The sequence below is a fragment of the Lepus europaeus genome, chromosome 12, assembly GCF_033115175.1.
Source record: "Lepus europaeus isolate LE1 chromosome 12, mLepTim1.pri, whole genome shotgun sequence".
NCBI classification, from domain to species: domain Eukaryota; kingdom Metazoa; phylum Chordata; class Mammalia; order Lagomorpha; family Leporidae; genus Lepus; species Lepus europaeus.
The window spans coordinates 22,454,350-22,479,926 of NC_084838.1; the positions used below are offsets into that span (position 1 = coordinate 22,454,350).

General features: G+C 38.5%; 1 protein-coding gene across 1 annotated transcript in view; it reads left to right on the plus strand.

Annotated features, from left to right (window-relative positions):
- The window catches only part of SHOC1 (shortage in chiasmata 1), a 68,308-nt gene that overhangs the window by 17,783 nt on the left and 24,948 nt on the right, over positions 1 to 25,577 (plus strand). The window contains 6 exon segments of the mRNA XM_062206935.1: positions 2,441 to 2,535; positions 5,226 to 5,465; positions 8,369 to 8,785; positions 15,625 to 15,744; positions 17,062 to 17,238; positions 19,623 to 19,727. Coding sequence (XP_062062919.1) covers positions 2,441 to 2,535; positions 5,226 to 5,465; positions 8,369 to 8,785; positions 15,625 to 15,744; positions 17,062 to 17,238; positions 19,623 to 19,727 — 1,154 coding nt within the window.

The following is a 25,577-nucleotide window of genomic DNA, read 5'->3' on the forward strand; positions in this document are numbered from 1 at the left end:
GGGTTATCTTCCATTGCTTTCCTGGTGCATTAGTAGGGAGCTGGATTATTAGTAGAGCTGTCGGGACTCAAACCAGTGCCCATTTGGGATGCTGGCATGGTAGGTGGTAGTTCAACCTGCTATACCACAATGCCATCCCTGAGGTAGAAGATGCCTATTTGCAGAATGTATACTATCTTTATTGTTGTTGGTTTTTTAAAGATTTATTTATTTTAAAGGCAAAGTTACAGAGGAGAGAGAGAGAGATGTTGTCTATTGGTTCACTCCCCAAATGGCTACAATGGCCAGGGCTGAGCCAGGCCAAAGCCAGAAGCCAGGAGCTTCATCCAGGTCTCCCACATAGGTGCAGGGTCCCAGGCACTTAGGGTCCCATCTTCTGCTTTCTCAGGTGCATTAGCAGGGTACTGGATGGGAAGTGGAGCACCAGAACCGGTGCCCAAATGAGATGCCAGTATTGCAGGCAGCAACTTAACCCTTTAATGCTACAACACTTGCCCCTTATTAGTGTTCTTTTACTATTTTATTCACTCCAAAAACCCCAATCCATCTTTTAAGGTAGATTGGTAATTCAAAATAGAAACTAGCAGAAATTAGTGTAATCCTTAAGTATTTATTTAAAGTATAATAAACTGTTTAATAACACATGTAACTTAAAAATTTATTTTGTTATGATTCAACAGATTAATGAGAATTTATGATACAATTTTTATGAATTATGATGTGGCAAAGTTAAGACAAAAAAGGTTTTTAAATTATCTACTGATTCAGGAGCCATTTGAAACAACTGAAAGAAACTGTCTCATCATTACTATGTTTACCAGAGTTAAATCACTTCTGTTTGGTTCGTGACTATAAAAACTTAAAAGCCCTTGTTTTATAAATGGATTTACACTTCAAATACAAATCTAAAAACAAGGAGAAAAAGGATTAGAATTTTTAAACAAAACAGGGGTGGACATGTGGTACAACTCTTAAATTGTTGATAGGGATGGCTGCATCCCATATCCAAATGCTTGGGTGAAGTCTTGGCTTCTCTACTTCTGTTCTAGCTTCCTACCTACCACTGCACACCCTAGGAGGCAGCAAATGATGGGTCAAGTATTTGGGTCCCTGGAATCCACATGGAAATCCCAGATTGAATTCTGAACTCTTGGCTTTGGCCTGACGCAGCCCTGGCTGTTGCATGCATTTGGGAAGTAAACCAGTTGATGAAGGATTTCTCTTTCTGTCTCTCTGCCCTTCACATAAAATGAAATAAAATTTTTTAAGAAATTTAAAGCAGAAGAGAAAATCATAAATAATGTTATTGTACCCTTAAGTTATTTTTATGGCCCAAATTTTATTTCAGAACACAACATTTTGGCTGGAAATAATATCTTGTTAGTAAATATTTTTAGTTCCTATCACATGTGAGACTCTATGTTAGGTTGTATGGGGCTATAATGAAAAGTCTATGCGTTCTAAGACTTTATTTCCATACTAACTGACTACAGATTTGTGAACAAATATTTGTGATCAAAGAATATATCAAATTCAGACATGTCTTCAGAAGGTTTCATTAAAAGTTAAACTATTTGTTGTTTGCCTAAATATTTTCCTTTCCTTTAACTTAAAAAAATTGACTATAGTCTAGGATGTCTAGTTGTCGGAGACCTTCATAAGATTCAAGAATTGTCTAGATTCTCAGTGTCAGATTTTCTATGACATGACCAGATTTTTGCATTATGTGAGTAAATTGAATGGAAAAACCTAACTTTCCACTGCCCTAGATTGTCAGTTTAACTAGTAGTACTTATAATTAGTATGCTTATAAATGTTCCATATGAACAGAGTGACAAAATACAACCAATTCTCACTCAGGGAGAAAGGGACGTTTGGGGCACGTATTAAAGGACTTGTGAATGAATGGCCTTTCCCCTAGCACGGCTAATAGCTTCATAGCCAGATGAGCTGTGATTTCACGGATTACCCTGCACATTTCCTCCCCCAGCACACATGCATGCGCAGATGCACGTCGCTCACACATCCACCAAGACTGAGGGACCTGAACTAAACTTTAGGAATCTGCTACCCCTGAAGAAAGTAGGACCGACAGAACTTTTTCATAGTTTTTGTCCCCAGAATTTCTATATAGAATAGATTGGGGATGGCAGTTTTGTAAAAAGAAAATATTCTTGAAGCTGGTATTCCCATGGTAAGCACAGTAATTTTAGATAGATTGTATTTTTATTTGAAGTGCTATATAGGATTGGTGCTGGTATAGGTCGTAGAAGGAAATACTGAAATCCACTGTTTTTCAGTTGTTATGTTTATAAAATAGTTACTTTTTCACTTGCTTTTGAGTGTGAAAAATTCTTAGCAAAATACTTTTCTTGAAATTTTATCATGCAAAAAACCTAAATATTATCAATGTATTCAACATTAACTCTTCTTTTTTTAGTAATTTACTTACTGCTGAGGAATCAGCTAAGATATATGCTATGGTGCAGCAATCAGAAAGCTGCAGAAGCTCTTCAGACACACTGTTGCTCACAGGTAAAGAGTAATTGCTTTTGAATGGTAAATAGAAAGTACAGGTGAAAAAGTACAATCAGGAGAAATTGGGATATTAGTTTTTTTTAAACTTTTATTTAATGAATATAAATTTCCAAAGTACAGCTTATGGATTACGATGGCTTCCCCCCCACCATAACTTCCCTCCCACCTGCAACCCTCCCCTCTCCCGCTCCCTCTCTCATTCCATTCACATCAAGATTCATTTTCAATTATCTTTATATACAGAAGATCAATTTAGTATATATTAAGTAAAGATTTCAACAGTTTGCACCCACACAGAAACACAAAGTGAAAAATACTGTTTGAGTACTAGTTATAGCATTAAATCACAATGTACAGCACATTAAGGACAGAGATCCTACATGAGGAGTAAGTGCACAGTGACTCCTGTTGTTTTCTTAACAAATTGACACTCTTGTTTATGGCGTCAGTAATCACCCTAGGCTCTTGTCATGAGTTGCCAAGGCTATGGAAGCCTTTTGAGTTTGCCAACTCTGATCATATTTAGACAAGGCCATAGTCCAAGTGGAAGTTCTCTCCTCCTTTTAGAGAAAGGTACCTCCTTCTTTGATGACCTGTTCTTTCCACTGGGATCTTACTCGCAGAGATCTTTTTTTTTTATTTATTTATTTTTATTTTTGACAGGCAGAGTGGATAGTAAGAGAGACAGAGAGAAAGGTCTTCCTTTTTGCCATTGGTGCACCCTCCAATGGCCGCTGTGGCCGGCGCATCTCACTGATCCGAAGCCAGGAGCCAGGTGCTTCTCCTGGTCTCCCATGCGGGTGCAGGGCCCAAGGACTTGGGCCATCCTCCACTGCCTTCCCGGGCCATAGCAGAGAGCTGGCCTGGAAGAGGGGCAACCGGGATAGAATCTGGTGCCCCAACTGGGACTAGAACTCGGTGTGCCGGCACCGCAAGGCAGAGGATTAACCTGTTAAGCCACGGCGCTGGCCTCACAGAGATCTTTCATTTAGGTTTTTTGTTGTTGTTGTTGTTGTTGTTTTTTTGCCAGAGTGTCTTGGCTTTCCATGCCTGAAATACTCTCATGGGCTTTTCAGCTGGATCTGAATGCCTTAAGGGCTGATTCTGAGGCCAGAGTGCTATTTAGGACATGGGATATTAGTTTTCTTTGACCATTTCTTAACATAGAATATTACTTAGCTCAAAGTTAAACCATCTGGAGATTTGTCTGAAAGTCCGTTATGCTAAATGCAGGATTATAGTTATGGGAGGGGGAAGCCATTGTAATCCATAAGCTGTACACTGGAAATTTATATTCATTAAATAAAAGTTAAAAAAAAAGAGATGTTAATCTTGCTGAATTATTTGCATTTATATTTTCTGATTTTCTGGTTAATTCTTATACGTAGAAGGAAAAAAATGAAAAAATAATAAAGGTATTACATAAATCAGTCCCATATGTATAGTTTGTATTTGCAAGTTTGTAAGTTTGGTTGCAAATTTAAAATTTCCACATAGCTAATGGTAAAATTAAGGTTAAAATCTTTGGTTTTCTATGGTTTCCAAAAGAAGATATTTAAAACAAGGTGTATTTACAGTTTAACAAAATAATTTTGAGTTGAATATAAATTTCTTGTGTATATTTAAAATGTATCTGTGTGAGTTAAACTCTTCTGTGTCTAAACTACTCCATTATGGCAATGGAACAGTGAATAAAATATTCTTTTTAAAAAATTTAGAAGAATCACTAGGCCGCATTTGGAGGCCAAAAACAAAATGAAAACAAGAACCCTGGGAAGTAAATACTATAGCTGGCTTTTACACCACGGGTTTCTGCTAAACTGTGGAGACCTTAAGTTTCAGCTCCTCTGAATGTTAAGATTTCTCCCTATTTAGGCTAAAAAGTAATGGCACAGCAAACTCTGTGCCACAGTATTCAAGATTGTATTCATCATAAAATCTAAACAGGAGCTGGCGCTGTGGTGCAGTAGGTTAATCCTCCTCCTGCGGCGCCAGCATCGCATATGGGCACCGGTTCTAGTCCCTGGCTGCCCCTCTTCCAGTACAGCTCTCTGCTGTGGCCTGGGAAAGCAGCAGAAGATGGCCCAAGTCCTTGGGCCCCTACACCACCCACATGGGAGACCCGTATGAAGCTCCTGGCTCCTGGCTCCAGATCAGCACAGCTCCAGCTGTTGCGGCCATTTGGGGAGTGAACCAAAAGAAGGAAGACCTTTCTCTCTGACTCTCTCACTGTCTGTAACTCTAACTCTCAAATAAAATAAATAAAATCTTTAAATAAAACTAAACAAATACATCTTATTTAGACTCATTATAATGAATTAGAATTTCTGACTAAATAAATTTTATAATCAAAATGCTAAATTTAGTAACCGAAAATGGTCAAATAAAATAATGGTTCCTTTCTCCTACTAAATGTAAAATAACTTTAACTTCTTGATAGTTACAAAAATTTAAAAAAGTTATTTACATGACTTCTGTGATCATAATAGCTTGAGCTTTTCAGAAATATTAGCATTTTGAAAACAATGCCAGATATAACTTCAAGTTTTACCTTTTGCTTACGTGTAAAAATATAATCCATAATGAAATTTCAATGTGGTTCTATTTATTGCATTTTTTATTTCTTTTGCTTTGTAGGCTATTTCTGACTTTTTCTTTTTTTTTTTTTTTTGGTTATTTGTTTTAAGCACCAAGTATTCAAGAGTGCATCAGTCAATATTCAGTTATAGATCTTCCCAGTATGGTGTCTATTGAAGAAGAAAGTCTTGTGATTGATCCTGTAAAGGCAGAGTGCCAGAAAAAAGCAAGTCTAAGTCCAAAGGTGATAGGAAGTTTGGAAAACACAAACACATCTTTGGATCATTGTCTGTCTCCAAATGATACTAAAATGACAATGTTTTTGCCTGAAAACATGCTTCAACTAGAATGTAAGTACATAATATTAAATATGACTTACGTGAACAATTTCAGAAAGAAAAAAATGGTAAATACTGGATTTCCTGTTGGTGATTGGGGAAATATAACATGTCTCAACATTTTGGTTCTGGCTCTCCTAGGATTAAGACTTTTTGTTTTTCTTGGCCTCATTTTCTTCAAAAAAGAAAAAGAAAAAATTTGACTATTAATCCAAAAGTTCTATTCTGTTTTAAAATTTTATAATCTTTGGGCCAGTGCCGTGGCTCACTTAGTTAGCCCTCTACCTGCGGCGCCAGCATCCCATATGGGCGCCAGGTTCTAGTGCCGGTTGCTCCTTTTCCAATCCAGCTCTCTACTGTGGCCCGGAAGGGCAGTGGAGGACGGCTCAAGTGCTTGAGCGCCTGCACCCACATGGAAGACCAGGAGGAGGTGCCTGGCTCCTGGCTTCGGATCGGCGTAGCTCCAGCCTTGGTGGCCATTGGGGAGTGAACCAACGGAAGGAAGACTTTTCTCTCTCTCTCTCTCACTGTCTAACTCTGCCTGTCAAATAAATTTTAAAAAAATTATAATCTCAGTTTTTAAACTTCTAGCTACTTTCAATTAAAATAATTGTTTCTTTTTATAATTGAATAGTTGTGAGCACAGTTGTACTTTGTATATACTTCAGCCTAGGCACAACCTAGCATTTTGCAGTAATGTTTTTTGACACAATAGCAGTGGGACATAGGCATTTGATAATAACTAGTACTCTTTTTTCAACAATATAAAATCTTCCTTTGTTACTAAAAAGTTTACTAATATGGCATTTCCTACTTGTATAATTTAAGAAGGCAAAAATGTCTTTTGAGTGTATCATTTGAGTTATTTTTGGTTGATACCTATGCCATTTTAGTAAACAGAACATACATAGCATAAATTCTACCTCTTTGAAGTATGTGTATATTGTTTTAAAATCACTATGTGTAATAACTAGTAAATTTATGTCTTAAAGAATTTTGGGGGGCCGGCGCTCTGGCATAGCAGGTAAAGTGCTGCCTGCAGTGCCAGTATCCCATATGGGCGCTGATTTGAGTCCCAGCTGTTCCACTTCCCATCCAGCTCTCTGCTATGGCCTGGGAAAGCAGTGGAGATGACCCAAGGCCTTGGGCCCCTGCACCTGCGTGGGAGACCTAGAAGCTCCTGGCTCCTAGCTTCGGAACGGTGCAGCTCCGGCCGTTGCAGCCAATTGGGAAGTGAACAAGAAGATGGAAGCGCGCTCTCTCTCTCTCTCTCTCTCTCTCTCCCTCTCTCTTTCTTTCTCTCTGTAACTCTGACTTTCAAATACATAAATAAATCTTTTTTAAAAAACGAATTTTGAAAAGTTTTCAATTGATTTGTTATAGAGTAATAATGTATTTGGCCGGCACCACGGCTCAATAGGCTAATCCTCTGCCTGTGGCACTGGCACACCGGGTTCTAGTCCCGTTCGGGGCGCAGGATTCTGTCCCAGTTGCCCCTCTTCCAGGCCAGCTCTCTGCTATGGCCCAGGAAGGCAGTGGAGGATGGCCCAAGTCCTTGGGCCCTGCACCCACATGGGAGACCAGGAGAAGCACCTGGCTCCTGCCTTCGGATCAGTGTGGTGTGCCAGCCGCAGTGCGCCGGCCGCAGCGGTCATTGGAGGGTGAACCAATGGCAAAGGAAGACCTTTCTCTCTGTCTCTCTGTCTCTCACTGTCCACTCTGCCTGTCAATAAAATAAAATAAAATAAAATAAAATGAGGAATTTGAATTTCCTTCCCAGTTTTTTATTATTGTGAATAAACCTGCTATGAATATTCTTGTACATGTCTCTTTGTGGACATATGCTATCATTTCTTGGGTGAATGTCTAGAATTAGAAATATTGAGTCTCATGGTAGGTATATGTTTAATTTTATAAGAAACTAATAGATTATTTTCCAAAGTAATTTCACCATTGTACATTCTACTAGTGATGTGTGAGAGTTCCAATTAAACTATATCCTTGACAATACATGGTATTGGCAGTCTTAAATTTTAGCCATTCCAATGGTGTGTTGTGGCTTTCCATTGAGATTTTATTTGTATTTCTGTAATGACTAATGATAAGGAGTATATTTTATGCATGCATTACTATTTTATATATATTTTTAAAAATACAGCTTTGTTGATCTATAATTCACATGACTTACAGTGACCTATTTAAAGTATACTATTCAATAGTTTTTAATATAATCACAGAGCTATATAATCATCATGCTGGCTTACTCCCCAAGTGCCAGAAACAGCCAGGGCTGGGAAAGGCTGAAACTGAGACCCTGGAACTCAATCTTGGTCAGGGACCCAAAGACTTGAACTATCACTTGCTGCCTCTCAGGTGTATATTAGCAGGAAGGTGGAATGGGAAAGGGAGCCAGGACTCCAACCTAGCCACTCCAGTATGGGATGTGGACATCCCAAGCTAGATCTTAACCACTGTGCCAAATGTCTGTCTTGCCAATTTTTTAATTGTGTTGATTTTTAAAATATTGAAGAGAGCTTTATACATTTTGGATCCTGTTCTTTGTCAGTTGTATGTGTTGCAAGCGTTCTAGTCTTTGGCTTTCTTGGTTTGTAAGTTTTTGACTTGTAGTGTAACTGTTGTCTCTAAGACTATGACTTATGTCTCTAAGACTATGACTATGGCTTTTCGGGAACTGTTTCTTTGCTTTGTTACTTAGCTCTTGTAGTAAGAAAACTAAATTTTTGTCCTTTTAAACAATTTGTCTTATTCAGACTAACAATTGTTTTAAAACCAGGAAACAAAGTACTCCTAAGGATCAAATTCTATTAATAAAACAATCACAACTAAAAGTAATCCCAGTCAAATGCTTGTTTAAGCATGGAAATAATTTAGATTTTTTCATTTTCCGTTTTCAGCACATCTAGAGGATAAAGGTTGTTCTTCACCTATTATACTTATTAATGAGAAATCTACAAATGATCATTTATCACTTCCACGAATGAGTCTACCTCTGGCAGAAGAAGTAACAGATATGTGTTTTTCTGATGATGGTATCTCTACTAAACCACCAGCAAAAGAAGAAAAATCACAGAATGATCAAGAACTAGTTGATGGAATAACCCAAAAGAATGAAAATAAAGATCATTTTGAGGTTGAGTACACAGAACCTTCTATTGAATCACCTTCCACTTCAAGAATTAAAAAAACATCTTTCAAGCATCACAAAAAACAGGATAACTATTTGGACCCTTTGAGCGACTTTATTATGCTGCGAAATAAATATACAACTTGTATATCAAGGACCGAAGTCACAGACAATGATGAAAAATATGGTGGGTAATTTCATAATATTTTGGTATTAGTATGATAGGTTCAAAGAGTAAGTACATAATTTTTTGCAGATGGTAAAGACTCAAAGCTCTTGTAAGTGAAATTACATAATTTTTCACAGTCAAGGAAAATGTCATTAGTTCACTATACTTCTTTTATATATCTGGAGATAGACATGAATATACAGATATGTGTTTTCCAAAAAATTTAAAAGTACATTTTAATTTGTAACAGAAGCCACTATTTGTAAAAACTTGCTATCTACCACATATCTATCCATATTCATAGTCCTTCTAATTTTTGTTGATCATTCCACCATTCTTTTTTCTTTTTTAACTGACAGCTTTTTCCGCGTTTCTCCTTATTTTTTAGTGTGTACTTTAGGACTTTCTTTTTCCATTTGATTGCTTATTGTTATTTCTAACATTATCAAAGGATTTCTGTTTGCATTGTAATTGTCTTACATTCACTGCTGCGACCAAATTGAAAGTGTGTAATGTGTCAGATCATTTCACTTCTGGTAAAAAATTAGGCATTCTAGAATAATTTTGACATAAGTTGCCCTTACAAAGCAAATACAAAAATATTTATCTGAGCTAGAGCATAGCTCACTGTCCTGTATGCTATTAAAGGACACAAGATTGAAACATATATGGGCCTTTTGAAAATCTGAATAGAGTTATATTACTTTATCATTCAGTATATTTTTTACAGTAAAAGACTGGGTGAAAATGCATAATAGTATTTAAAGATTTCAGAATTTTGTGTTCTATTATGTTTATATATATGCACTTTACAGTTTTTATGTAATAGATTGACCACCTTATAACTCACCTTGGTAAGTTATAATTCTAAACATAACTGAGATCCTTCTAACCAATATTTGCACCATAATTCAAGCATAACTTCTGCATAAATGAATGAGCAAAATATTAAGAATTATAAATGTGATACAAAAACAGGAATTTTTAAAAAGATTTGTTAGTTTCAGATTTGTTAATGTTTTCAGATTCTGCTAATCTTTGGGATAAAAGAGAACTCCACTCCAAAATGAACACTGATATGCTTTTCTGGTTGTCATACTTGTGCTAATCTCTTATAATAGGTATATTAGTGGGGAGAGGATTAAGATGGTGGAGTAGGGAGAGAGCTTACTGCTCTAGTCTAGGAGAAGATAGTATTTAAAAAGTGGAAAGAGTGCAGTCTCAGGGAAGAATCAGGGAGAAAATGGCAGAGGAAAGCCTATGTAAATTAGAGGGATGCAGTGGACCTACATGGAGGACATAGACACCCACAGCTCAGGACCCCAGAAGCTGAGAGCCTCTGCACCAGCATTGGAGAGTGAGGTGGGACCAGACTTCAACAGCCCAAGCCACTGGTGATAAGGCTGCAGGAAGAGCATAGAAGGAATTTTGCTTGGAGCCCCATAGGGGATAGTGTACTTACCAAACTAAAGGAAAAAAAAAAAAGGAGAGACACATTTCTCTCTCCCCAGTCACCCTGCAATGGGAGTCCTGTAACAAGCCAATAGAGAGTGGGCATCATTTTGGACATATGTAACAGCTGCACCAGCTCATGTCCATGCCTGATGGAGACTCCTGAGTCTGGTAGGGAGAACTTACCAGGAGCTGGGTGCTTGTGACTATGGGAGGCTCATGTGCCAGGACTGTGAAAAAATTGAGGCTATGTGGGAGGGCTCAGGGTGTGGCTGGGACTTTGGGAGGCTCCACATGCTCAGGGCTCCCTGGTTACCTGGTGAGGGACATTGCTGGGGAATCTGAGCTTATAATGAGGACTGCACAGATCCTTTGTGTGGTCCTTGGGGCAAAGCAGATGAATATTATACCTACTGGGGCTGGTGCTCAGGCACTGGTCTATAGTATATAGACTCCAATACAATGGTAATGGGGGACTTCAATACCCTACTTTCAGCAATGGACAGATAACCCAGACAAAAAGCAGCAGAGTTAATTGACACTATGGACCAAATGGTCCTTACAGATATCTACAGAACTTTTCATACTACATTTGCAGAATACATAATCTTCTGACCAGTGTATGGAACTTTCTCTAGGACTCACCACATGCTAGACCAAAAAGCAAGTCTCAGCAATTTCAAAAAATTGAAATAGCATGCATCTTCTCAGACCACAATGGAATGAAACTGGAAATCAGCAACTCAGGAATCTCTAGAGCATATGCAAACACATGGAGACTGAACAACATGCTCCCGAATGAACAGTGGGTCATAGAAGAAATCAAAATAGAAATAAAAAAATTTCTGAAAATAAATGAAGACAGCAATACAACATATCAAACTTATGGGATACAGCAAAAGCAGTGTTAAGAAGAAAGTTTAGAGCAATTGGTGCCTTCATCAAGAAATTGGAAAGGCACCAAACAAATGAGGTTTCAATGCATCTCAAGGGTCTAGAAAATCAACAGCAAACCAAACCCAAACTGGTAGGAGAAAAAGAAATAATTAAAATTAGAGAAGAAATAAACAAAACTGAAACAAAAAAAATACAAAAGACCAACAAAACAAAGACTGGTTTTTGAAAAACAAACAAAATTGGCACATCTTTGGGCCAACTAACCAAAAAAAAAAAAAAAAAAGAGAGAGAGAGAGAGAAGACCCCAATCAATAAAATTAGAGATGAAAAAGCAAATGTAACAACAGACATCACAGAAATAAGAAGAATCATCAGAAATTACTACACAGAGCTGTATGCCAACAAACTTGGAAACCTAGAAGAAATGGATAGATTCTTAGACACACAAAACCTCCTAAATTGAGCCATGAAGACATAAAACCTAAACAGACCCATAACCAAGACTGAAATTGAATCAGTAATAAAGACCCTCCGAACAAAGAAAAGCCCAGGACCAGATGGCTTCACTGCCATTGACAAAGGAGCTAAAACCAATCCCTGGAGTAAGGACAATCTCTTCAACAAATGGTGCTGGGAAAATTGGATTTCCAAATGCAGAAGTATGAATCCAGACCCTTGCCTTATACCTTACACAAAAATCCACTCAACATGGATTAATACCTAAGTCTACAACCCGACAGCATCAAATTATTAGAGAACATTGGGGAAACCCTGCAAGACATTGGCACAAGCAAAGAGTTCTTGGAAAAGACCCCAGAGGCACAGGCAATAAAAGCCAAAATTAACAAATGAGATTACATCAAATTGAGAAGCTTCTGTAGTGCAAAATTTTGAAACACTCAGGAAAGTGAAGAGGAAACCAATAGAATGGAGAAATTATTTGCAAACTATGCAACAGGTAAAGATTTAATAATCAGAATATATAAAGTGATCAAAAAACTCCACAACAACAAAACAAACAACCCAACTAAGAAATAAGCAAAGGACTTAAATAGACATTTTTCAAAAGAAGAAATCCAAGTGGCCATAAGACACATGAAAAAGTGTTCAGGATAACTAGTCATCATGGAAACGTAAATCAAAACCACAATAAGGTTTCACCTCACCCCTATTAGAATGGCTTTTATACAGAAATCAACAAACAACAAATGCTGGCGAGGATGTAGGGAAAAAAGTACCCTTATCCACTGTTGGTGGGAATGTAAACTGGTAAAGCCACTATGGATGAAAATTTGGAGATACCTCAGAATTCTGAATATAGACCTACCATATGACCCAGACATCCCACCCTTGGAAACTTACCCAAGGGAAAGAAAATCAGTAAATAAACGAGTTATCTGCCCCCCCATGTTTATTACAGCTCAATTCACAATAACTGACATCAGTTAATGCCCATCAGTTGAAGACTGGATAAAGAAATCATGGGACATGTACACTATGGAATACTACACAGCAGTAAAAAAAAAAATGAAATCCAGTCATTTGCACCAAAATGGATGAATCTGGAAAACATCCTATTTAGTGAAATAAGCCAGTCCCAAAGGGGCAAATACCATATATTCTCCCTGATCTACAAGCACCTAAAAGGAAATCTGTAGAAGTGAAATTGACACTTTAAGAAGCAATGACTTGTACATCCCTTGTCTTGACTGTTGAGGAAGGTTCTTTTTTTCTTCATACTATTTGTTGAACTCTTTACTTAACATATAGTTAATCATATGTGTGTAAAGTCAATTGAAAATAGAGCTCAGTAAAAAATAAGAGTGGGAATAAGAGAGGGAGGAGGAAGTTTGTAACTGTAAAGCTGTATAGTTCTGCATACATTCCTACAGACTTACTTCTAAGGGTACATTTTTAAAACTTGCCATGGGACCCCAAAATCCATTAAGCTCAGTGGTAAAAATGCCATCTTAAGTGTTAAAGTGAATGTATAGATAGGATTAAGTGTTAAAGGGATCATGTAAATAGGATCAAGTGCCTGGTAATAATAATAGATAGAATTATAAAGGAGAAAATGTTCCAACATGGGAAGCAGTCCACACAGCAGACTCATAGAATGACAATTACTTTAAGTAGCACTCTGACCTCAGAATAAGCCCTTAAGGCATCCTGTCTGACTGAAAAGCCCATGGGAGCATTTCAAGCTGGAAAGCCAGATATTGTGCCAAAAAATGTTCTACATGAAGGATCTTTATGAGTGAGACTCCAGCAGAAAGAAATGGACCTTAAAGAAGGATGTACTTTACTCTGAAGGGAGAAGAGAACTTCCACTTTGCTTATGGCCTTGTCTAAATACTGAAGGAGTGTGTGGACTCAAAAGGCTTCCATACCTCAGCAGCTCATATTAAGAACCTCGGGTGGTCATTGACATTAAATTAACAACAGGCGTCACTGTGCACTAACTTCCCATGCAGGATCTCTGTCCTCAATGAGTTGTATTATGAGAGCTAACTGTAAAACTTGTTCTCAAACAGTTTGTATGTATGTGTTTGTGTGTGTGCATGCAAATTGTTGAAATCTTAGTATAGAGTTGGTCTTCTGTGTATAAAGTTATTTGAAAATGAATCTGAATGGAGAATGGGACTAGGAAGGAGGAGGAGGAGGAGGAGGGGTAGGGGTGTTAGTAGGAGGGCAGGTATGGTGGGAAAAATCACTGTATTCCTAAATTATACTTATGAAATTTGTGTTCCTTAAATGAAAGTTTTCTTTGGGGGGAAAAATAGGTATATTAGTGACAGAAAATGAGGAAAAACAACAAGAAAGTAGAAAAAGACAAAAAGAATATTTTCTAGTAAAAATGCTATTAATTTACAAAATAGTTAAAGAAATATTAATGTTACTTGGGAATGCTTCTGTACCCCTGATGTTTCTTCAGTTATTATTATGTTCCTGGCCTCCTTGCCCCTTTATATATTCTTCCCTGAAGGGTGGAAAGATCTTCCTGAATTGTACATTTGAAAAGAATAAGTTGGGCATAAATCTCTGAAAGTGAACAGCCCAGAAGAAACAAGCATTTTCCTCTATTTCTCTATGTCATGGTTCTTTCTTTTCTCAACTGGGAATCCTATCCCAATCCAGCATATTCTGGTACTTGGTAGGTAACTCTGCCTAATTCTGGTATTTACTTAGCAAGCTCATTTGACTGTCAAACTAAGCTCTAGTCTCCAATTAGTCTTTATTAACGATAGTGGTAGTATCTTGGTATGTATTTTACTTTTTGGTTTTTTTTTACAGTTGAATCAGGGGCAAGAAATGTCACAACTTATAAGGTTACCTCAAAAATTCCAATAATGAATATTATTTGGTCATATCTAATCCAATGTCTAGTTAATTGAAAGTATTACTTGAAAATAATAACAATTAATTTAGTTTAATATATTCATTTTTATGTTTTTAGCCTTATATTTAAAACTCATATATTAAAATGTTTCAAGATGATAATATGTTTCTTAAGTTATAATTATATCATTGATGGGTAACATTACAATCTAGTTAAAATTAAAATATATATTATATATACACTCACATATATATCTCTACTATAATACATCAGAAAGAAAACATTTATTGAACACATTGTTCCAATGATTAGATTACATATATAGAGATAAATGTGATACTGTTGCTGACCTAAGATGCTCATGGTATAATAGAGAACCTGTAGATTGTTCATTTCTATACCATGTGAGATGTGCCAGGAAAGAGGCATTCCTAGAGTACTGAAAAATCAAAAAGGAGGAGTGCTTTGCTGGCCTGGTAGTGAAGGAGGTAGTTAGATTAGATTTCTATTAGAGGGTTTCTGGGAGCTGAAAGTGAGTAGTGAGATCTAGAGACAGAGAAGATTTGGGGAGAAGAGATGATTTAGTAGCCAACAAAAGAGTAAATGGAGGGGCTGATGTAGCAGGTTAAGCTGCCACCTGTAGTACCAGCATCCCACATGGGCACCAATTCAAGTCCAGATGCTCCACTTCCTATCCAGCTCCCTGCTAATGTGCCTGGGAAAGCAGCAGAAGATATCTCAAAAGTGCTTGGGCCCTGTACCCACATGGGAGACCCAAAGGAAGCCTCTGGCTCCTGGCTTGGGCTTGGCCCAACCCTGGCCATTGTGGCCATTTGGGGAGTGAACCAGCACATGGAAGACCTCTCTCTCTCTCTCTCTCTCTCTCTCTCTCTCTGTGTGTGTGTGTGTGTCTCCTGCCCCCCCCCACAGTAACTCTACCTTTCAAATAAAATAAGTCTTTTTTTTTTTTAAGAAAAAGAACTGTAACATTTTTAAAAAAAGAGTAAATGAAAAGTCACTGAGAAATGAACTAGATACTTAATACTTATGTGTTTTGGTGAAGAAATTTAATAGCTGTGATCATATTTTAGAAGACAGTAGTAAAGTAAAGCAACATTAAGTTTCTCCTTAACAATATAATTTTATTGTTTTTTATTAGCATTTCAAGATGAAGAAGGATGTTCATTGACTCTTCAAGAAAAAAGTCCTATTGTTTGTGGTAGTAAAACCCTAGAGAAAGTAATTCCAAAAAGGGGAGTAAATAATGTCATTGAAATTCAAGCATCAGGTATGCTACATGCTTTTTTTTTTTTTTTAATGATTTTGTTTATTTATTTGAGAGGTAGAATTACAGAGAGAGGGAGAGGTAGAAAGATCTTCATCCACTGGTTCCCTCCCCAAATGGCCACAATGGCCAGAGCTGGGCTGATCTGAATCCAGGAGCCAGGAGCTTCCTCTGGATCTTTCACAAGGATGCAGAAGCCCAGGGACTTGGGCCATCCTCCACTGCTTTCCTAGGCCACAGCAGAGAGCTGGATCGAAAGAGGACCAGCCGGGACCTGAACTGGCTCCCATATGGGATGCCGGCCCTGCAGGCGGGGGCCTAGCCTATGATGCTGCAGTGCCAGCCCCTGCTACATGCTTTTAAAATGCATTAAAATTTTTTTGATCTGAAAGCCCTTTCCTCGATACCTAGGACATAGCTTATTTTCTATGTAATTTTCTTCACTTGTTTGATAGGTTTCTTCATTCTACTACTACTTTCAAGTTTTTTTTCAGATCTAGAATGCCCTGTTCATTGCCACTGCCCCTGCTCATTGCCCTACCTGAGTTTACTCAGTGTCTCTTCCATTATTAAAACTGCTGCTGCTTCCCTCCATTCAACAGAGAAAAACGTGTGACTCTGCAGACTCTTCTGCCTAGCCTGGAAAATGAACTGCTAATGGTTGCTCTCCTGTTCTATTCCTCACTCTCAGGGTGACATAAAAAAGTCACTATCAGTTCCTATATTGACTCATAGTTTTGTTCTGCTGCAAAGAATATTCTTTGACTTCTAAAGCACAGCCTACTGAAGAACAGCATGCTTACTATTAAAATCAGTAAGGAAATAATGACACTAATCCTCCAGTGTCTTTTTATCCTTTTGGTTCAATTTTATTTATGCTCGCTTGATGATTTTGTAAATCTTTAAATAATCATATCCTAGTATAAGTTGGAAATAATTAGTCATTGTCACAAATTTGGCTAAAGGTTGTAAACTAAAGGTGGAGGAAGGAAAAGCAAAAAAAAAAACAAAAACAAAAACAAAAATCTCTTTAGGTGACTCTTCCTAGATTGCCATGTTAGTTACTGAATAAATTATTTCTAACAAACAAGGGAGCCATAAAATTATATAATTCTACAGAGGCTATATGTTTTTATTAGTCTATTTAGAATAAACATCCTAAAATAAATCTCTACACTATTTCATTATTTTTAACTCAGAAAAGAATTTGTAAAGATGTTCACATTTCCTTGAAGTAACATGTTCAGTTGTTTTATCAAAATTGTTTATCAAAAATTTATCCTAATAAAAACATTACTTTTAATGCTTTTGTCTTTGTAGATAGCCAATGCAAAGCATATTGTCTTCTAGAAGCAGCAGCTGCTCCTATCTTAAAAAAACTTGCATGCCTCTGTCCTTTCCCTGCTGCTAATTGGAAATTTGCTACTGTTATTTTTGATCAAACAAGGTTCTTCTTAAAGGAACAAGAAAAAGTAATAAGTGATGCTGTTCACCAAGGTGCGAACAAATCAAAGTCACATTATTTAAAATTATATGTGTTTGGATTATTGTATCATGCTGGTAAAAATTAAGTATAGAAGAATCAGATATTAGCCATGGAAGAAGGCATAACTGTAAATTCATCTTAGTTTGGGTCTCTAAACCTGTACTGAAGGATCAGCTACGTAAACAGAAAAAGATAAGAAATATTATCTGGTATTGCTTCTTAATAAGCTCCTAACTGACATATATTACTTGACAAAATCCTATAGCAGAAATTAAATTCACCCTATTATAATCTGAAGCACACAGTCTCCTCTGGAAAGAGCCGTAAAACAAAATTGATTTATTAAAGTCAACCCTGGAGTTTTCTTTTGGCTAAGATGGAATAAAATAGACCAGATTTATATAACAACAACAACAAAAAAAAAAAAAAAGACAAAAATACATGAAACCAGTTTTTTGGACCTCAATCATCAGGCAGTCTCTCAGTGATTTCTGAGAGATAGGAAACAAGTGAGGTTGGCCCTACCAATACCCTAGCTTACTACCTTGGAAGAGTTGCCAAACCATGACATAGGGAAGGTACCTGAGGCAGAATCCAGTGGATAATTTGAGCTGAGGAAACAAAACAGGAGTCCAGGGGAGCCAAAGTGGCTAGAGTTCAAGAACAGGATATCAGAGAGGACAGCATCACATGGACAGTTCTAGAGATGTGCACAGGGACCCTTTCAAGTATTTGGCGGAGTACGATCAAATAATATATGTGAGGAAACTACCTATGGCTGGGGAAACAAACCATTTGAAAGGATTAGAGAGAACAGTGTGCTGCAGTCACATAGGGCAGGGAATAATGTGTGTTCCCACCAGCCACACTAGAAACACTCATAATTCATGGGGATGAAACACAGTACCCAGAAGAGTCTTGCCTTATTAGTGGGGAATCATTATCCATAGATTGAGCACTGCTATGGAGCTGCATAACAAGTCATGAAAGCAAGATCCAAAGGATTCAGCTATTCCAAAGGAACTAAACTTTGTTATGTATACCACAACAAAGCTTAAGAGGATATGTATGAACACACAAATACCCATTTTACCAACTGGATATTTTTTCAAAGTAAAATCTGCAATGTCTGGCATCCAATCAGTTTACCAGGCACGAAGAGTCAGGAAAACCCAACTCATAATGAGAACAGTCAATCAAAACAAACCTAGAACTAACAGAAGTAGTGGAATTATGGAGAAAGAAACTGGCAATTAGTCCAGGCCCAAGAAAGGGGAAAAATAGGAAACTCACCGTTGTTTGGTGGCATTTTGAAATCTGAGCTCCTGCCCCATTCTGCCTACTACCATTTACTTTTCAGAGTCCTCAGATACTGTTCCATGTGCTCTGTCTTGTGTTTATAAGTGTTCACAGTGAGAAAGATGAGATGGAGTGTGCTTATTCATCTCACCTGGAGCCTACTTGATTTTATTTAGATATTGATTGATTGATTTGAGAGGGAAAGGAGAGAGAGAGAATGGTACCAACAGCTGGTTCACTCCCCAAATAACTGCAGCAATCGGGGCTGGGCCAAGCTGAAGCTGGGATCCAGGAACTCAATCCAGGTCTCCCAAGTAAGGGGTAGGACCCAGCTACCTTAGCCATCACCTGGTTTCACTCAGGGTGTACATTAGCAGGAAGCAGGAATTGGGAGCAGAGCTGGGACTCAAACCCAGGCACTCCAGTTTGGGATGCAGGTGCCTCAATCAGCATCTTAATCACTAGGCCAAATGCTCAGCTCTTGGTCTCACTCGTACATGCAGAAAAACCCAATGTATCATTTTCAGAAAGCTCTGAAACTACAAGGAACATAGTAATTAGGCAATTGGCTTATCCCTGTGAATGTATCTGTTGTTTGGGTAATCGTTGGAAAAATATTCCCAGGTATCCACCTCCATTTTAAGGTATTTTAATGCAATAATCCTCCATTCTTGTCTTAACCAGTTGGCAAATTGTGAACTTAATTTTCTTCTTGTTTCATAACTGATACTCATTGAGCTTTTCCCAACAATAGAAATAACTGAATATTCATTGGAAGCAACAAGAGCATAGGCTCTAAGGTTAGCTGTCTGGATTTGAATGCCAGCTCTGCCATTTACTCACTAGTTGACCTTGGACAGTTTTTAACCTAACTAAAACTACTTATATTTATTTGTTCATAAGATGAGGCTCGTAATGAACTTTTCTGATATGATTGTTATTATGGACTCAATGAAAGAAGCAGTTTATATACAACAGAGTGCCTAATAAGCACTCATTAATAAATTTAGCTATTATTACTAGGCACATTCTGATATATATATATATGTACACTCAATTCTAATATATGTGCTTTTAAACATTTTTGCTGACTTAGGTACAAATGATGAAAGAGAAATGACATTCAAGTATGCCGCTGTCTTGCACCTTCTGGTAACAATTAGGGATGTCCTCTTAACATGCGACTTGGACACAACATTGGGTTAGTAGGGGAGATCTTGTATCCCCTTTTATTTTTCTTTTTTAAAATTTATTTATTTATTTGAAAGAGTTAGAGAGAGGAGAGAGAGAAATAAAGAGGTCTTCCATCTGCTGGTTCACTCCCCAGTTGGCTGGAATGGCTGGAGCTGCACTGATCCGAAACCAGGAGCCAGGAGCTTCTTCCTGGTTTCCCACACGGTTGCAGGGCCCAAGGACTTGAGCCATCTTCTGCTGATTTCCCAGGCCATAGCAAAGAGCTGGATTGGAAGTGGGGCAGCTGGGACCTGAACCGGCGCCCATATGGGATGCTGGCACTTCAGGCCAGGCGTTAACCCGCTGTGCTACAGCACCGGCCCCTCCCTTTTCTTTCCATTGACATATTTCATCTGAAATAATTTTTTTCTTTTTTTAAATTTTTTTTTTAATTTTTATTTTTTTGACAGGCAGAGTGGACAGTGAGAGAGACAGAGAGAAAGGTCTTCCTTTTTGCCATTGGTTCACCCTCCAATGCCACTGCAACCGGCGCACGGCGCTGATCCGAAGCCAGGAGCCAGGTGCTTCTCCTGGTCTCCCATGGGGTGCAGGGCCCAAGCACTTGGGTCATCCTCCACTGCCTTCCCAGGCCACAGCAGAGAGCTGGCCTGGAAGAGGGGCAACCGGGATAGAATCCGGTGCCCCGACTGGGACTAGAACCCGGTGTGCCAGCACTGCAAGGCAGAGGATTAGCCCACTGAGCCACGGCGCCGGTCCTTTTTTAAAATATTTTTAAGGTTTATTTTTATTTATTTGAAAGGCGGAGTTACAGAGAGAGAGAGGGAGAAATAGAGACAGATATCTTACATTTGCTGGTTCACTCCCCAAATGACCACAATGGCCAGGGCTGGGCCAGACCAAAGCCAGGAGCCAGGAACTTCATCCGGGTCTCCTGCTTGGGTGCATGGGCTCTAGGATTTGGGCCATCTTCTGCTGTTTCCCAGATGCATTAGCAGAGAGCTGGATTAGAAATGGAGTAGCTGGGACTAGAACTCATGCCCACATGGGATGTCAGCATTGCAGGTGGTGGCTTAACCTGTTATATCACAATGCCTGACCCTGAAATAATTTTTCTGAAAAAGACATACCTTATAAAATTATGTAAACATTATATACTTTTTGACATAATTAAAATGGAGTAAATATATTTTAGTATCCTTATGTTAAGAGAAATTATCTTTAAAACTATCATATATATTTTTCTCTTTTTTTTAACGATTTATTTATTTTTATTTGAAAGTCAGAGTTACACAGAGAGAGGAGAGGCAGAGAGAAAGAGGTCTTCATCCGATGGTTCACTCCCCAATTGGCCACAACGGCCGGAGCTGCACCAATCGGAAGCCAAGAGCCAGGAGCCAGGAGCTTCTTCTGGGTCTCTCGCATGGGTACAGGGGCCCAAGGACTTGAGCCATCTTCTACTGCTATCTCAGGCCGTAGCAGAGAGCTGGATCAAAAGTGGAGCAGCCGGGTTTCGAACCAGCCTCCATATGGATGCCGGCGCTTCAGGCCAGGGTGTTAACTCACTGCACCACAGCACCGGCCCCAAAACACTATCATCATCTAGAAAAATAGATTTAGGATTCTGTAATCTAGATTCCAGTTAGAGAATCCTAATGGCCGTAAGCAGTTTTGATTGTATAATCATTATCATGGACTGCTTTTGAATGTGAGATTTGACATTTTGCCATTTACATTTTAGGGCCTCATTTCATGTTTGTGGATTGGACTCTTTGCTAGATAAAATGTAACTAAATTATAAGGAGTAATATATTTTTAAATTTATTTTAAATTGCATGTATATATAAATATATTAATTATTAAGTAATAAAATCAAGCTATTTTGAACATATTAAAAATTTTGAAATTTTGGGGAATTTTTCCCAACATGTCAAAATAATTTAAATGTATATTTTACTGCATTACTAATTTAGTCCTCTTATTGCAGGATTTTTTTTTTTTTTTGGACAGGCAGAGTGGATAGTGAGAGAGAGAGACAGAGAGAAAGATCTTCCTTTGCCAATGGTTCACCCTCCAATGGCCGCTGCCGGCAGGCTGAGGCTGGCGCACTGCGCTGATCCGATGGCAGGAGCCAGGTGCTTCTCCTGGTCTCCCATGGGGTGCAGGGCCCAAAGACTTGGGCCATCCTCCACTGCACTCCCTGGCCACAGCAGAGAGCTGGCCTGGAAGAGGGGCAACCAGGACAGAATCCGGCGCCCCGACCAGGATTAGAACCCAGTGTGCCAGCGCCGCAAGGCGGAGGATTAGCCTATTGAGCCACGGCGCCGGTCTGCAGGATTCTTTATATTAAGCAGTGGTATGCTTAGGGGATAATGTTTTATAATTTAGAATTTCCAGAACCTCTATTAAACAAAGTAAAACTAACTTTTCTCTGATCTAAGACCCAGACTTTTTTTTCTTATCTATGACCCTGATATAATATCATTTCTCTAGTGCAAGGTTTTGGTAAGTACTTAACAACAATGATTCACAGTTGTATTCCTTCTATAGCACTGGGAACTCAGATACTCTACATTCTGATATTCTGCTTTAAGATAACGCATTAATAGGGGGCCAGCGTTGTGGTGTAGTGGGTTAATCCACCACCTGCGACACAGGCATCCCATATGGGTACCATTTCAAGACCCTGCTGCTCCACTTCTGATCCAGCTCCCTGCTAATGTGCTTGGGAAAGCAGCAGAGGATGTTCCACTTGGGCACCTGCACCCATGTGGGAGACCCAGAGGAAGCTCCTGGCTCCTGGCTTCAGTCTAGCCAGCCCCTGGCTGTTGTAGCCATTTGGGGAGTGAACCAGCAGATGTAGAATATTTCTATCTCTCCCTCCCTCTTTCTTTATGTCTCTGTCTCTCCTCCCTCTCTGACTTTGGTTTTCAAATACATAAAAAATAAATATTTTAAAAAATACTATTCATTAATAACCTAGCTATCTTTTTATAGAGATTTAGAAGTGCAATAAAAAGGAATGGTTAATAGAAGAGCATGTGACACTATGGTACACTATTTCCGTGTACCTTAAGCCAAGGCTATAGCTTCTAATCTTTATTTTTCTAGGAATGGAGATAAGACAGCCTGGTTAGTATCAACACTACAGTAGTTTAATAGGAGAAGAAATGAAATTTGGCTTCATAATTTAGTTTTAATACTTAGGTACATATATTGATGATATACAATATGCCCAATACTTGCCAAAACCTTGGAATAGAACAATAATAGTTATGAATATTCACCTTTAAGTACCCCACAATTTATCCTGGGATTAAGTGTGATCGGTAAGAGCTATATGCTTAGATTGATTTACTCTTGTCCCTGAAGAATTACCCTTTATTATTTGGCTACCTTGGGAAATAATATGAAAGTAAAATTCTTGTTGGAAAACCAACTTCTTTGGCTCTAGGTACCAAGTCATAATAAGTAAACAAGCTACCTTTGTCTTTTTTTTTAAAGGTTTATTTATTTATTTGAAAGTCAGAGTTACACAGAGAGAGAAGGAGAGGCAGAGTGAAAGGTCTTCCATCTGCTGGTACACTTCCCAACTGAACGCAATGGCTGGAGCTGTGCCTATCCAAAGCCAGGAGCTAGGAGCTTTTTCCAAGTCTCCCATACGGGTACAGGGACCCAAGCACTTGGGCCATCTTCTACAGCCTTCCTAGGCCACAGCAGAGAGCCGGATTGGAAGTGGAGTGGCCGGGACTCAAACTGGCACCCATATAGGATGTTGTGGCTGCAGGTGGCGGCTTGCTGCGCCACAGCACCGGCCCCTACCTTTGACATTTTTAGTGAAAGACTTTCTAACTCCTCTAAACTTCTTGAAAGCAAAGATAAAATTGGAGTGTCCTCCTTTCTTTCTCCCCATATGAATGTAGTAGCAGAGGGAAAAAAGATATGACTGGAAGCTGGCCTTGTTCACTCTTAGAATTCTATATTTTTCTCTTAGTTTCCAGTTTGCTTCCTTGCCCAAGCTAGCAAGATGAGTTTTAAGGCTCACAGTACAGAGTTTCCCTTCTGAGTTTTGACCTAAATATAAATTCAGTATTTATTGCTGAATATTATGAGTAGTATAATAATGGAGTCAAAATGGATAGAAACTGTTAGCCTTAAGATGATTATATTTTTCGAAACTCAAGTTTGCCAAAAACATGAAGTATAAAAGAGTACTCTATATATAATTCAGCCCAGAATGGCCCACTAGTATGGGCCTTTGGTTCCATGTGGCTATGTTGAAGGAGATTAAAATAGAAATCAACAGGAACTAAGTCTGGAGAAGGAAAAAAAAAAACAAATCATGAACCTACACAGAAGAATTTCGGTCTTACTCTATTGATGCTGGGGAGCCATTGAAACAGGGAGGCAACTGGACTAGATTTATTTTTTCAAAAAGTAAAATCTGGGGGACCGGTGCTGTGGCTCAGTGGATTAAAGCCCCAGACTTCAGTGCCAGCATCCCGTATGGGTGCTGGGTTAAGTCCTGGCTGCTCCACTTCCAGTCCAGCTCCCTGCTAATGCAGCTTGGAAAAGCAGTAGAAGGTGGCCCAAGTGCTTGGTCCCCTGCACCCACGTAGGAGACCTGGAAGAAGCTCCTGGCTCCTGGCTTTGGCCTGCCTAAGTCCAGGCTATTGTGGCCATTTTGGGAGTGAGCCAGCAGATGAAAGATCTCTTTCTCTCTGTAATGTAACTCTGCCTTTCAAATAAATCTTTTTTTAAATAAATGAAATCTGATTGCAGCATAGAGAAATCAGAGGATATTTTGACAATTAAGAGGCAGAAAGAACATAAGTCTATCTCTAAATTGCTCATCAGCCTAACAATATATAAAATTCTAAGATAAATTATAATTAATATGCATATACACAAAAATATATTAATATAAGCATTAAGATTTTAATTTGTTATTTCATTTATTGCCCAAGTATTCATCAAACACCGTATCTACATAAATCACTATGCCCGGTGCTGCACTGCAGTAATCCACAAAATTCGCTGTGCAGCAGAAGCACAGGAAGAGATTTTTAGATATAAAAATCCTTGAAATACTACTAGACTTACTAAATATGAGTCTTAAAGATGAGTCGGAATATACGTTTAAAAATTGCCTATAGAGTCTGAATTTAGACACTGTTGTTTTAGCAGCTATAAGTAAATTCTGTATAAATATCATGTGTTATTATGGTTACATGAGGTTAAGTCATATATATAAATAACCAGAAATAAATAACCAAAAAGTCATATAGGTAAAATGTGAAGAAGTTTTCAGGGAAGCAGAATTTCAACAACCTACATGCAAGTGTATGTCGTAGGATTTAGAGTACAGTAGCATTCAGCAAGCTAGAAGGCAGGAAAGGATAGGATATATTCAGGGAATTTGTAGCATATATCCAAGTATGTTGGTGTTACATAATTTAAGAAGAGATATGTAGTACATATTTTTCAGCTTCACTACCTTTTAAAGTTTTCATTAGTCAATATAATTTTTTTTTAAGATTTATTTATTTATTTGAAAGTTAGAGAGAGAGGGACAGAGAGAGAGAGAAATCTTCCACTTGCTGGTTCACTCCCCAGATGTCCGCAGTGGCCTAGGGCTGGGCCAGAACCAAAGCCAGAAGCCAGGATCTTCCTCCAGGTCTCCCACATGGGTGCATGGGCCCAAGCACTTTGGCCATCCTCCACTGCTTTCCCAGGTACATCAGCAGGGAACTGGGTTGAATGTGGAGTAACTGGAACATCAACCAGCAGCCATATGGGATGCCTGCATTCTAGGCAAGTGGCTTTACCTTCTATGCCATAATGCTGGCCCTAGTCAATA